We start from the raw sequence: 12,156 nt of genomic DNA on the forward strand, positions 1-12,156 counted from the left end.
AGTCTATTCGCGTTTTATTTTACAGCCAGTAGGTGGCGTGAAGGTAATACAACTGCTGTAAACTGGCTAGTCAACCGCCTGAAGAAGAGCTCCTCCTCCTCACTACAGGGGGATGTAGCGCGGATCACTGGTGGAGTAACCTCGGGAAATATTTTCTCCTCTCCCTGTGATTATAATCTTAGGTTTGTTTGGTTGAAGTTGCAGTACAGATAAAATGTCGTCTTGGACGAAATCGTCTGCATCAACCCGGCGGCCACCAGCTAACCCAAACGGAAGGTAAGCGGAATGGTTCACTGTAGCAAGTTTAGCATTAGCTAGCAGCTGACATGCTAGGTAACGTTAGCACCCATAACGTTAGTAGAAAAAAAAAACTGCGTGGGTTCTACAAGCTGACACCTACCCCTCTTCCACCAGTTAACGTGAGTTGTATTTGGTAGTAAGGCACCCATGCAATCCCTTCTTGTGTTGTGCAGTGCTCAACAGCTGCGTCTGTTTCGGAGAGCAGCGCCTTACCCCAACAGAGAGGAGAGGACCGAAGAGCTCAAGGATGCCCTGGAAAGGTACCAGCCTTACAATTCAAAGCCTCTGTCTCTTAACATTAATCCGGTAGTTGATGGATATTACGTGAATCATAATCCGGGCCTTTTTTTTCCATCAATATCTCTGTTTTCAACATTGGAAAAATGGACAAGAAAGTGGCTTATTTAGATGAGGCTGTCAGGACAACCCGTTGACAGCACAACAACAATGCAACACAACTGGAGTGGAAAGAGGAATACAAACATTTCAGTGCAGTCTGACAACATAGCCTTGTTGTTGTTGTTGTTGTTGTTGTTGTTGTTGTTGTTGTTTGTGTTTTGGACCAAATAACCAACCAGACTGCAACATTGAAACCTGCAATGTAGATTAGACCCAGTGTCTTTGAAGCATACTTCACTGTGAGGTTTGGAAAGAAACTGCCACTCGTTTGGATCTGAAGTCATGATTTCAGTCTCTTTTTCCATTCTTCATAACCTTTTTAATTATATCAAGTCATCCCATATAATGGCCTATTGAACAGTAGGCATAGAAATGCCTCCCTCATTAAAATGTAACGTTGTGTAATGCTCCTGTTTCATTACCTTTTTCAGTTATGAAGATATAGACCAAATTCAAAACTACAGTGGAAGTGTGAAGTACGAGGGGTACAAGCATCAGCCAAATGGTGAGACTTTTTGTTCATATTAATCACTAAAAGCGCAGTAACAATGCTGTATTTGTATGCCCTTTTTTTTTTTTTAATCAGAAATCATGAACACAAAGACACCATTTATTTTCTTTTTAATTCCTTGCTACTTACAATGCGAAGAACCCATAACTTAAGTTTTTATAAGCTGCAGAACCGAAAAACTGAGCTTTTAGGAAGACAAAAGTGGCAAGAAGAATGAGGAGACTTTGAGATCCGATATGCCCGACATGTTAGCTTAATTTACAGAAATATAGTTAGCCTGAAATGGGCTGCACGATATAACCTAAAATCTAAATGACGATTATTTGCACATTTAACCTAAAAACCTTTTTTTTTGTGATTTGTTATATTTTGTCCTCATAGTTCATTGGCAAGGTTTGTACTGTAAATAGGCTCAAATATTGAAGGTGAGATATGTTTTTCTTATTGAAAAGTGCTTATTTTTGTGATTTTTATTTTTTTAATTTTTTTAAATAATTGAAGGAAACACACAAAGTGGGGAGCTATTATGGCTATTTATTGAAAATGTATGAAATTAAAATGAAAGCACACATTGCTTGAAAGAAAAATGTCTTGTGAAAAAAAGTCACATTTTATTTTTATGAAAATTATCGAAATTATCGTCATGGGAAAAATACGCTGATAACAGCTTCAGAATTCTTCCTGCTGATTCCTCACATGTGTATCCACTTTTGTCTTAATGAAGGCTCAGTTTTTCGGTTCCACAGCTTATAAAAACTTAAAAGCACCTTGAAACCCTTAAATTGCCTCCTTGAGTCCTCCACCTGCCTCGCGTCTTAGTCCCTCCCACGGAGGAGGCACGGGAGAGACGCGAGGAAATCATGGGAGGAGAGAGGCAACGAGCAAACGGGTTTTAGAGGGATAAGACGTCCTTTCCTCTTAAGCGTCACGTGAATTTGTCGGCTGTGTGGGCGGAGTTAGCAACTCCTTCAGCTGCACGGCTTCCGGGAAGGCTGCTCTCGTGTATTCTCGCCTATAGCTCCTCGGTGATCCCTCCTCGACGCTCGTTCCTTGGGGCATAAATAAGGGCTTTGAGACGGCCTTCACCGAGGAGGGACAGAACAACTTCCGGTTCAACCGAGGAGTCGAGGAGCTATCAAATAAGGGTTATGAGATGTAGCCCAAGTCAATGGAGAGCGGAGAGTTGTTTTCCCCTCCGATGGGCATGGCTTTTCCAGTATGACGCAGCGTGCTCCTACTCTATTGTGCCACTGCGTATCCACAATCGTAAATGAAATAAAACCGCATTTATTCAATAACTGGTACCCCATCGGTTTACACTTTTAAGTAACGCATCTCGTCTTATGGTGCGCCCCAATATGCAGTTTACAGGAAATACATTAAGTTAAATGTCGTTTTATTGGCCTTGCTTACTGTTGATATCAAATTAACCAAACATCTGCACTCTTTTCTCTACCTGCAAATTCTCTTCTCCCTTTACTCTCTCCACTCTGTCTCCCCTTACCTCCCCATCACTGTCCCCCAACTACCTCACCATGTCTCCCCCCACCCCCCAAACACACACAGCCAAGCCAGACGGCTGCACCCCAGCAGACCGACGTAAAGCCCTGTATCAGAAGTTCTACCGACAGGTGCAGGACGAGAAGAAGCCGGCCGACTGTGTGGTCCTCTCTGTCACCAACCGGTGCCTGTGAGTACTTATAACAAAAATAACAAGCAGTTGAAGTGGACATTTGCTTTTACATGCAGGGTTTATACTTTGCTGCCAGTTAGCAAGAGACCAGACTGATGGATGTCCTTTTTAATTGTCCATTTATTTATTTTGGGGGTGAAGAAGCCAAGAACATTCGGCTCCTGTATTTATGCTCACCTGAACGCCAATTGAATCAATGTAATATGTAATGATGTAAGAAGACAAAACGAAACATGTTCTTATGCAAATTGTACCAAAGGGTAATTAGTCATTTTACACCGAGGCCTCGTTTTCCTAGACTTCCCCGTCATGTCGATTTGAATAAAACATGTCCACACTCACGTTTGGGTTTCTATGCCTCAATCAGCAAATAACAGGGATTGTATTGTTTCACTAGTCATGTTTCACTTAACAATAATGCTTAACGTCTTGGTTTACTTTTGTGGCACCTTTCCTTCTTTCTACCCCCTTACTTCCACCATCAAAATATCTGACATATATATATGTCAGATATTTTCATTGTATAAAAACAGCTGGCAAAGTACTTAAAGTGCTCATATTATGATCATTTTCAGGTTCATAATTGTATTTAGAGGTTATATCAGAATAGGTTTACATGGTTTCATGTTTCAAAAAACACCATATTTTTGTCGTACTGCACATTGCTGCAGCTCCTCTTTTCACCCTGTGTGTTGAGCTCTCTGTTTTAGCTACAGAGTGAGGCATCTCACTTCTGTACCATCTTTGTTGGGAGTCGCACATGCGCAGTAGCTAGGTAAGGAAGGACTACTAGCCAGTCAGAAGCAGAGTATGAGGGCGTGCCACGCTAGCAGCTAGGCGAGCATTAATAACCTGCGTTACAAAGTGACGCACGTTCGTCACGGAAGTAAAGGCTGGACTACAACAGAGCTGTTTGGAGCAGTTTGTGAACAGTGTTTTCTGTTGGAGATGCTAAGTCCCTTTGGGGTGGACTTTGGGCTTTTTTGTGTGTGTGTAGCCGTACGTTAACAACACGACTTTCAAAATTGTCAGGTGGCTATATTATTTACACTACACAACTTGCTGTCTTATAATTAGGAGTTGTGAAGTCATCGTGGTTTTCACACTACATAACAGACCGGCGACAGCTGGTCACACACTGACACTACAAGATCTTTCACCAGGAAAAATCCCCTGTGTGTGTCTGGGTTTCGCTACGTTTTGTTACACGGCCGGGACATAACGTCCAAAAATGGATGTCCGACAGATTTCAAGCTCCCAAGTTGTTGGTGCAACTTTGGACCGTGTTGCAAATGCAACTAAGAAAACAAGGCCCAGGTTATCTTTTCGTAATGGTTGACAAAGCTCAGTGTTTGTTGTGTTGGATGATTGCCTGTCCAATTAAGTTTGGTTTATGATCACAGACAGACAAGTACCCCTTTCTCTCCTTCTGACAGCAATATATCTGACTCATGCCATTGTCCTTAAATGTCTTAAAGCCAGTTTGAGACTACTACATGAGTTTTTTTCTTTTATACTCCTGGTCTCCTCAGAAGCCTATTTTGCAGTAGACGAACAGTGACTTCTGCTAACACCTGATCCAAATTTCACCCACTTCATTTAACATGCAATTTTATTACAGCACCAGATTTGTCGAAATAAAAAGACAAGTTTCTGTGTGCCATTCATGCTCACCCAAAGAAAGTAGGAACATCAAGAGCTATGTTTTTAGTGTTCAGCACAGTCATTTTACAGTCTCATACATCAAAATGTACAGTATCACGCAGGTCTAACACAATTCACAATCTTTCGCCAAATCCACACCCATGACTAAATATAGACGTATAATAAAACAAAACATTCAGCATTATCTTTTAAGCTCATAAATGAACACCATTAAATTGATCCGCCTTTACCCCATTTGGTGACAAATGATTAAACACACGCTAATTTGTAATGTTACTGTTGCATCCTATTTACAAAGCAATAGTAGACACACACAAAAGATGTGCACTCACTACACAATGCAAAAATGAATTCATGCACAAGATACTCGTACACAAATGGCGACTATGAAGCTTTACCAAATATGGCAGCCGTGTCATCATAGCACTAACGCTGCTATGCTACTAATTTATGATCCCTAGTGTGCCAATTAAAGTGAATTATTAATAATTCAATTAAACGGGACATTGCTGGTTATCAGCAGGCTACCGATTACCTAAACAACAAAATGGACTGGATTTATCAGTGCCATAACATGCTTAACAACTGTTCATTATACTTTTTAAGTTAAAACAAATACATGGTATGTCAATGAGCTGTATTTAAGTATGCATACATGTTACATTTCTTGTTCTTTTTATAAAAACATAGAGCTTTTGGTTTTCATTTAAAATACAAATGTAAAAGTAGTACAGACGTTAATGGTACTACTAGACGGTAATGTGGTTCAATTGTTCAACTTGTATTCTGGTAACGGTACTATTGTTGCATAGTGCATTCATTCAAAGGGCTATTTGCCGCTCTGGGACACATTAGCTAATGACTAATAGCCAGTGTTACATGCCATAAGAACGTGGTATCTGCAATATCAAATGTGTATTGCAGGTGTTGGAGGAATAATCCTTTTAAAAAAAATCTTGTTTTGAATAGTAAACGCTGAACCTCTGTAGGTTTAAACGGTGGCTCTCGCGGCTATAGTCGGCTTGGATGCTTTGCATTAACGAGGCATTCCAACGGCCAATTAAGATGTTCATACAAACAGTAATTATTTATTTTTTTGTTTGCCCAATTTTTTGCCTTTTTTGCTTTGCCTACTTCTATGTCTGTGGATGCCTTGCCAAATTTACCAGAGTTGGTATCTCTGCCTCTTCTAACAGATCTTCCCCTTGTATGGTTGTTGAATGTTAATCTACAGTAGCAAGAAGCCCGTGCTCCATGAGTTACGGCAACCAATATGAAAACATTCCCATTGACGCTTTAGAAAGATGTAATGGTAAAATGCCACCAAACCCAGCCACATCCAGCCATTTCTCCACAACTATATCAAACAGCACCATTCAATAGTGGTGACTTTTTCTTGCAAATTCCAAACACATTCGCTCAAGTAGTCCATATGAATACCATCTGTTTGACCTGATGTATTACCTAAACACATACTACTACAACACTAAATACATCTGAAAGAGCACAAAACCGTGTGTTAGTGCCACACAAAGCTCTACATAATGCTACGCCAAGTCCTGTCTAATCAAAGATCCACACAAACCGATTTCACCACACAAAAGGAATGATGAGCTCCGATTACGTTTTTGTTGTTGTTGAACCACACTATAAATCAAGAAATAACCCTCTGTTCCTCTCAGAGATATAACTTAGGTTTCTCTATATGCCATCTGAGTCACTTAATATAAAAATGTCAAGTTAACAAAGTGTTTCTCTTCCTCTCAAAGGGATTACCCCAAATCGCTAAGCCAGTGCTTGCAGGAGCGTGGCCTGTCAGTGGAAATGCTCTACCTTCAGGCGGAATCGGGCCTGACCCGGGCTCTGCAGGATGTCCGAGCAGAAGGCTCCCCGTTATGTATTCTGGTGGAGCAGACAAACGTAGCTCTGTCCTCCTGCACTGTTATCATATTCTCAGAATCCCTCAAAAGTAAGTCCCTGCCCCCATTCCTTCAAGCTTAGCCAAACCACCTGAGTTACACCCCTCCATCCCTTTTCAACTAATGGTCTAATGCAGTTTACGTGTTGTGTAGATTCTACCAACATCTTTGGAAAAAAAAAATAAATATCTGAAATAGATTTAGCACGAAACCCAATAAAAACAATGACTAAAACATCAACATTTACAGATCTGCACTACAAGATACAATTCTGCACTCCACTGGGGAAAAAAAACCAAAAAAAAAACCAATCTTCTCAAAATCCATCCAATCTACACAATATTCATGGCACTCTGTTGGCACATCATCCGCTGTCTGCCACTGGTATATACTTTGACATCACATAACCGTACATACTTAAACTAATTGAAGCCCAAAAGTAGCAGAGCAGGTGTGTAAAAGGTAGTTGGTTTGATTTTCTTGCCAAGAGTTAGAAATTCCACTAATTAACATGTTTATATTGTGTTTGTTTAATCTGTACAAAAACCTCAAAAAGGCCAGAACAAAGTGTAAAAACCCAACATTGGGTTTTACAAGGGGTTATGTGTGCGGCTATTTTTGATCTGTTATATGCTGGGCAACCAGTAGAGACTTTAGGAAGTTACTGCGCAAATTATTCTGCCTTTGGACAAATCCAGGGTAGCTGTTTCCAGTCTTTATGCTAAGTTAAGCTAAGCGGCTGCTTACTGTAGCTTCATATTGACTGTACAGACATGAGTGGTATCGAAAGGGAATAAGCAAACTTCCCAAAGTCTCAAACTACGAGGAAAACTATGTTTTTTGTTTGTTTTTTTACCACAACTTGGGTTTTATTTTCGTAGCTCGGGCCATCAGCTGTATTGGTTATGATAACATTGTACTCGACAAAGTAATTTCTGAGGTCTGTGAACGCAGCTGCATCGCTAAAAATCAGAAACGGAAGTGGTCAGACAACGTGTTACCAAGCTCCCAGGTTAGTTCCAAAGTCAACTTATTTGGAAAGGAAAATGAAGGTGAACTAAAGAAATCGTGACCAGCAACTATTAACCAATGTAACTGGTGGCCAGAGCTATGAAAATAAAACCTAAGTTATTGAATTATTTAACTACAGTTATTTCATGTGGAATGAAATACACGTCACTGAGTGTTCATAAGTTAAGCAACCTGTGTGATTCAGATGTCCCACAAAAACTGATATTTCTGAAATCTGCATAATACAAGTTGCAAATATGCATTATACATAACATCAAAACTGCAACAAGATGTCATTGTTCCACGATGGTGCTAATGTGTAGCTTACGAAAAAAGAGAAACCAAAATACATTCTTGTCCACACAACCAAAACAATAAATAAATAATAAAATCAATGTAATGCATGTCCTTTTTAAAGCAAATATAATAAAGGAATCATTTCAATTAATCCAAATAAATAATAATTATGTCCAGGAACATAATGCAGCAAATGATAGTTACTAGTAAATGCACATCTACAAATTGCATGCTCTTCATCGCCCCTCCTCTTACAACGAAGTGAAACTTGCATTCAAAAGTACTCCCTAAATGTATCAGTTGAATTGGCTGACCCTAAATGCATCGCATTAAAACGAGATAGATGTCAGTATGGCCTGAGTGTCCTGTAAGAACCCCATTGATTTTACTGTTATTTCTACGGTGTTTGGCTTGTCTTATTTCACCTCTTTCTTCCCCTTCAGTCCCCTGACACCTCACCATTAACATTCCAATTACCCCCCCTCCCCCTCCCGCCAGTCCACCGCAACATGCCGAAAGACCAGGCCATGGACTTTGTTGCAGCCGAGTACAGTCACAGGCGCGTCAAAGAGCGCCCGCCGAAGGACCCGGCAGACAGCGCTGCCCAGGCGTCACAGCTGCTGGATGACTACCTGGACCGGGAGAAGATTGACCGCCACACTGTTCCCTCCGAAACCCGTCAGCTCCTCTTGCTGTTTGCTGAAGGGGTGCATCTCTACCCCGAGGAGATGGAAACCATCTCCGAGTATGTCCGTTCCCGGCAGGAGCACCTACAAGGTGGGATGCTAATTTAAGCTGAAGTACCTCGAAAAGCTGGTGCTGGGTCAATATCACTGATTGCACCTTCATTTTTTTTTTTTTTTTTTTTTAATCTGTTCTTTCCTTCCTCTTTGGGTCATACTTTTCCAGCCTTTTGTCATTTTTTTAATTTTTATTTCTGTCTCCAGCCTCCCACACGGAGGGGAAGAGGGGTTACATGTTACCTCCCGGACTGGGCAAGCCGCCTCCTCTGCTCCCCACTCCACCCGGACCCCCTCAGTCTGCCGGAGCAGGGGGGCCCATGATGAACCACCCCTCACCACCCGCTCCTCTCCTGCCTCCACCAGGTTAGACTGCAGAGTTGACAACTTGTTTGATCATTTGAAAGGGTCTTTTTAATCTCTATAAAAGTTCAAGGGTGTAGGAACCATAAACGAGACATTCATATTTATTTAGAAATATATAACTTTTTTTCTTTCCTGTGTTTGCATTACAGTACGTTGTATTTTCATGCACCTGTGTCAGAGGCCTCTACATGAATTGCACTTGTATTGTCTCCAAGATGTCCATCTTATGTCTTACACTACCGACCGTTCTGTCACTCGCAGGCTAGGGCTGCACGATATGAGGAACGTATGCTACACGCGATAACATTATTAAATATCGCAATAACGATATTACTTGCGATTAATAAACAATTACTTATTAAAGGGTACTCGGTTCTGCTGCTTTCAGCATTCTGCTAAAATACAACGAATTGCTTGTTAGAAAAAATAAATAAATCCAACATAATTTTATTAAACAAATTGAACATTGAGTTGAACATAAAAGGCACCCCTAAAAACAGAATGACAGTTCAATTTTGGAGTGCAGTTTTCGGCTTATATTTTCTTTCAACTAACCCAAAAAATCACTGAGTACACATAATTTACATACATACGCATACACATAATTTCTCATACTTTTATCCGTAATATCTACAACACAGATGTGGTACATCGTGTCATGATGTCCTGTAAAGACGTTTTTCGTTCTTTTTTAATTTTTTTTAATTTTTTTTTTTAGGCTCTCATCCCAAAACCAAACCTCCTCCGCTGCTGTCCCTGCATCAACCTCCTGGTCCTTCATTAGGGGCCTCAGCTTCCCGAGGCCCCCTGTCCTCACACAGCTCTTACTGTGGCCCCTCTATGCCTCGTGGGCCCCTACTCCACCACCCTCCTCCATACCACCAGGGCCCCAGGGGCCCTCACACAGGCAGAGGAGCCCCACCTTCTCTAAAGAGTTGCCGCCCTCCACTTCTCGCTTCTCCAGGTGGGTAACTTCTACTTTTTTATTATTTATTTTTATTATTATTTTATTATTATTATTATTTTTTTTGGTGTCCATTTGAGATGTACTGTATATACACTGACCATCATTTGCCTGACGCAGTGCAACACATCTCCTTCGCATAGAGTTGATCAGGTTGTTGATTGTGGCCTGTGGAATGTTGGTCCACTCCTCTTCAATGGCTGTGCGAAGTTGCTAGATATTGGTAGGACCTGAACATTTGAAACACACTGTCGTATACGCCAATTCAGAGCATGAGAACATGCTCAATGGGTGACATGTCCGGTGGTTATGCTGGCCATGCAAGAACTGGGATCTTTTCAGCTTCCAGGAATTGTGTACAGATCCTTGCAACATGGGGCCGTGCATTATCATGCTGTAACATGAGGTGATAGTCGTGGATGAATGGATTATCTCGGCAAAGGAGAAGTGCTCACTAACAGACTTAGACCGATTTTTGAACAATATTTGAGAGAAATAAGCCTTTTGTGTACATAGAAAAAGTCTTAGATCTTTGAGTTCAGCTCATGAAAAATAGGGGCAAAAACAGAAGTGTTGCGTTTAATAATTTTGTGTGATTTATCATTACGTCTTCTCACAGGCTCTGTTTTGTAAATTGATTTGACCGCATACAGTTGTTAAAATGATATACTGATAATCCAATAAAAAAAAAGAAGAAGAAAAAAAAAAAGAAGAGAAATACTGTGAAATAATAGCCTGGTCCTACCAGCCTCTGGTACATTTCATTTGCACAGAGAGTCTGGCCACTCTCCATTGACAAGTGTTAACTTCCTTGGAGGCGGGTACTCCCCGAGAAGTTTAAAACGATTGGATCTGCCCAGAGCCACTCCAGATCTGCCAGAACCAATCGCTAACGTTTGGTCGTGACGTCGGCTTAGCATCGCTAGCGTTAGCCTTAGCCAACGCCTTCACCACTAACGGAGCGAGCTGGAAAATCTAACTTTTTCCGAACCCCGTGGGGAGGAGGGCCACAACACCATGGCCACCAACAAAACTCAGCAAAGATTGTTCTTGCTCGGGCTTTAACTTGTGGATATTCGGCAACGTTGCCACAACGGACCGAACGGCTTCGCTCGCATCTTTCTCCGCCGCCATTAGTACAGAACTCGCCGTAGGTTACCGAACCTCAACGTCATCATTCTCAGCCACTCCCTCTGTTCGCTGATTGGACCGCCAAATATTTTGCCGGAGAAAACCCGCGAATATACCGCAAACCCAGGCGGAAGTACGTAGGAGGGCGGAGCCAGGCTAGTGAAGTAAAGCAAACATAAAGACAATAAACATCAATTTAACCTTGTTGTGGTAACATTGCTTCTTTTTTTTCTTCTTCTCCTCCTCTCTCCCTCTGATCAGGTGCTCCTCTTCCACGACCGGGTGGCCCCCGACACTAAGAAATGACACAGACATCCACACACACACACACACACTGTAACACATGCAGGCTCCGTGGGCCAGCAGTGTTTTGAACATTTCACCTAACTGGAGAACAGAAGACTCGTGGCGCCTGCGTAGGAGGCATACCTGTTCGGACTATAAAATAGTAAACCACACTCAGAGGAAAAAGATTGTAGTTAATGTTAGATATTATCTTATTGTGGATAATGACTCATTTTAAGTATTTTTCCCAACATCCCTTCTTTAGTATGTACTGTGCTTCTCATTCAAAGAGAAAAGAGAAAAAAAGCTAACAATGTATGTATGTATTTTCTGTTTTTTGTGATGGAGGCTATAGTGACCAGCTGCACAGGATAAACCGTGAACATCTGACCTGCTTAGCTGAATGCACTAAAGATCCAGGTCACCAATGGACAGCTGGGTATTGGTAGTCTCACGTGGCTATAGGACTTTTTAATGTTTCTGTATATAATGAATATAGCAAGTAGCCTACCTGCTGTATATGGTGTTTCAAGATGGTGCTTAAGATTTCACATGGATTTCTTTAAAGATTCTCTTGACCTAAGAATTTCAATATAAAAAAAAACAATTAAAAGTTTGTTTTCTTACATGCTGTATTCTTGGCTCCAATTTAATTCCATTCATATCAAATTTTATTTTTGACGTACAACTTTTGGCACAGCAAATTCATCTTCTAAAATGTATTACACTCCGTTTTCACTATTTCACATCTATATTGTGTGTATGTCCTCATAAATACACTCTTAGAATGCCTTTCATGCTTTGTTCAAGTGAGAGTAGTGACACTTGGACCTAAGAACAACTACCATATATTTGTGATATACATTGGCAATAAA

The 12,156-nt window shown here is 41.0% G+C and overlaps 1 protein-coding gene across 1 annotated transcript; it reads left to right on the forward strand.

Annotated features, from left to right (window-relative positions):
• Positions 1–89: 89 nt before the first annotated feature.
• LOC144522602 (uncharacterized) lies at positions 90–11,430 on the forward strand. The gene is made up of 9 exons (XM_078257824.1): positions 90–276; positions 474–560; positions 1,131–1,204; positions 2,777–2,900; positions 6,338–6,537; positions 8,294–8,572; positions 8,743–8,901; positions 9,620–9,865; positions 11,258–11,430. Exons 1-9 carry the CDS (start codon positions 215–217, stop codon positions 11,293–11,295), a joined length of 1,269 nt encoding a protein of 422 aa, XP_078113950.1. The 5' UTR covers positions 90–214; the 3' UTR covers positions 11,296–11,430.
• Positions 11,431–12,156: the final 726 nt, after the last annotated feature.

Source organism: Sander vitreus, chromosome 8 (assembly GCF_031162955.1).
Source record: "Sander vitreus isolate 19-12246 chromosome 8, sanVit1, whole genome shotgun sequence".
In the NCBI taxonomy this organism is placed as follows: Eukaryota; Metazoa; Chordata; class Actinopteri; order Perciformes; family Percidae; genus Sander; species Sander vitreus.

Coding starts and splice junctions, on each gene's coding strand:
- LOC144522602 (XM_078257824.1), top strand. CDS start 215: ATGTCGTCTTGGACGAAATCGTCTGCATCAACCCGGCGGCCACCAGCT. Junction 1,205..2,776: donor GTACAAGCATCAGCCAAATG/GTGAGACTTTTT, acceptor AAACACACACAG/CCAAGCCAGACGGCTGCACC. Junction 9,866..11,257: donor TCCACTTCTCGCTTCTCCAG/GTGGGTAACTTC, acceptor CCCTCTGATCAG/GTGCTCCTCTTCCACGACCG.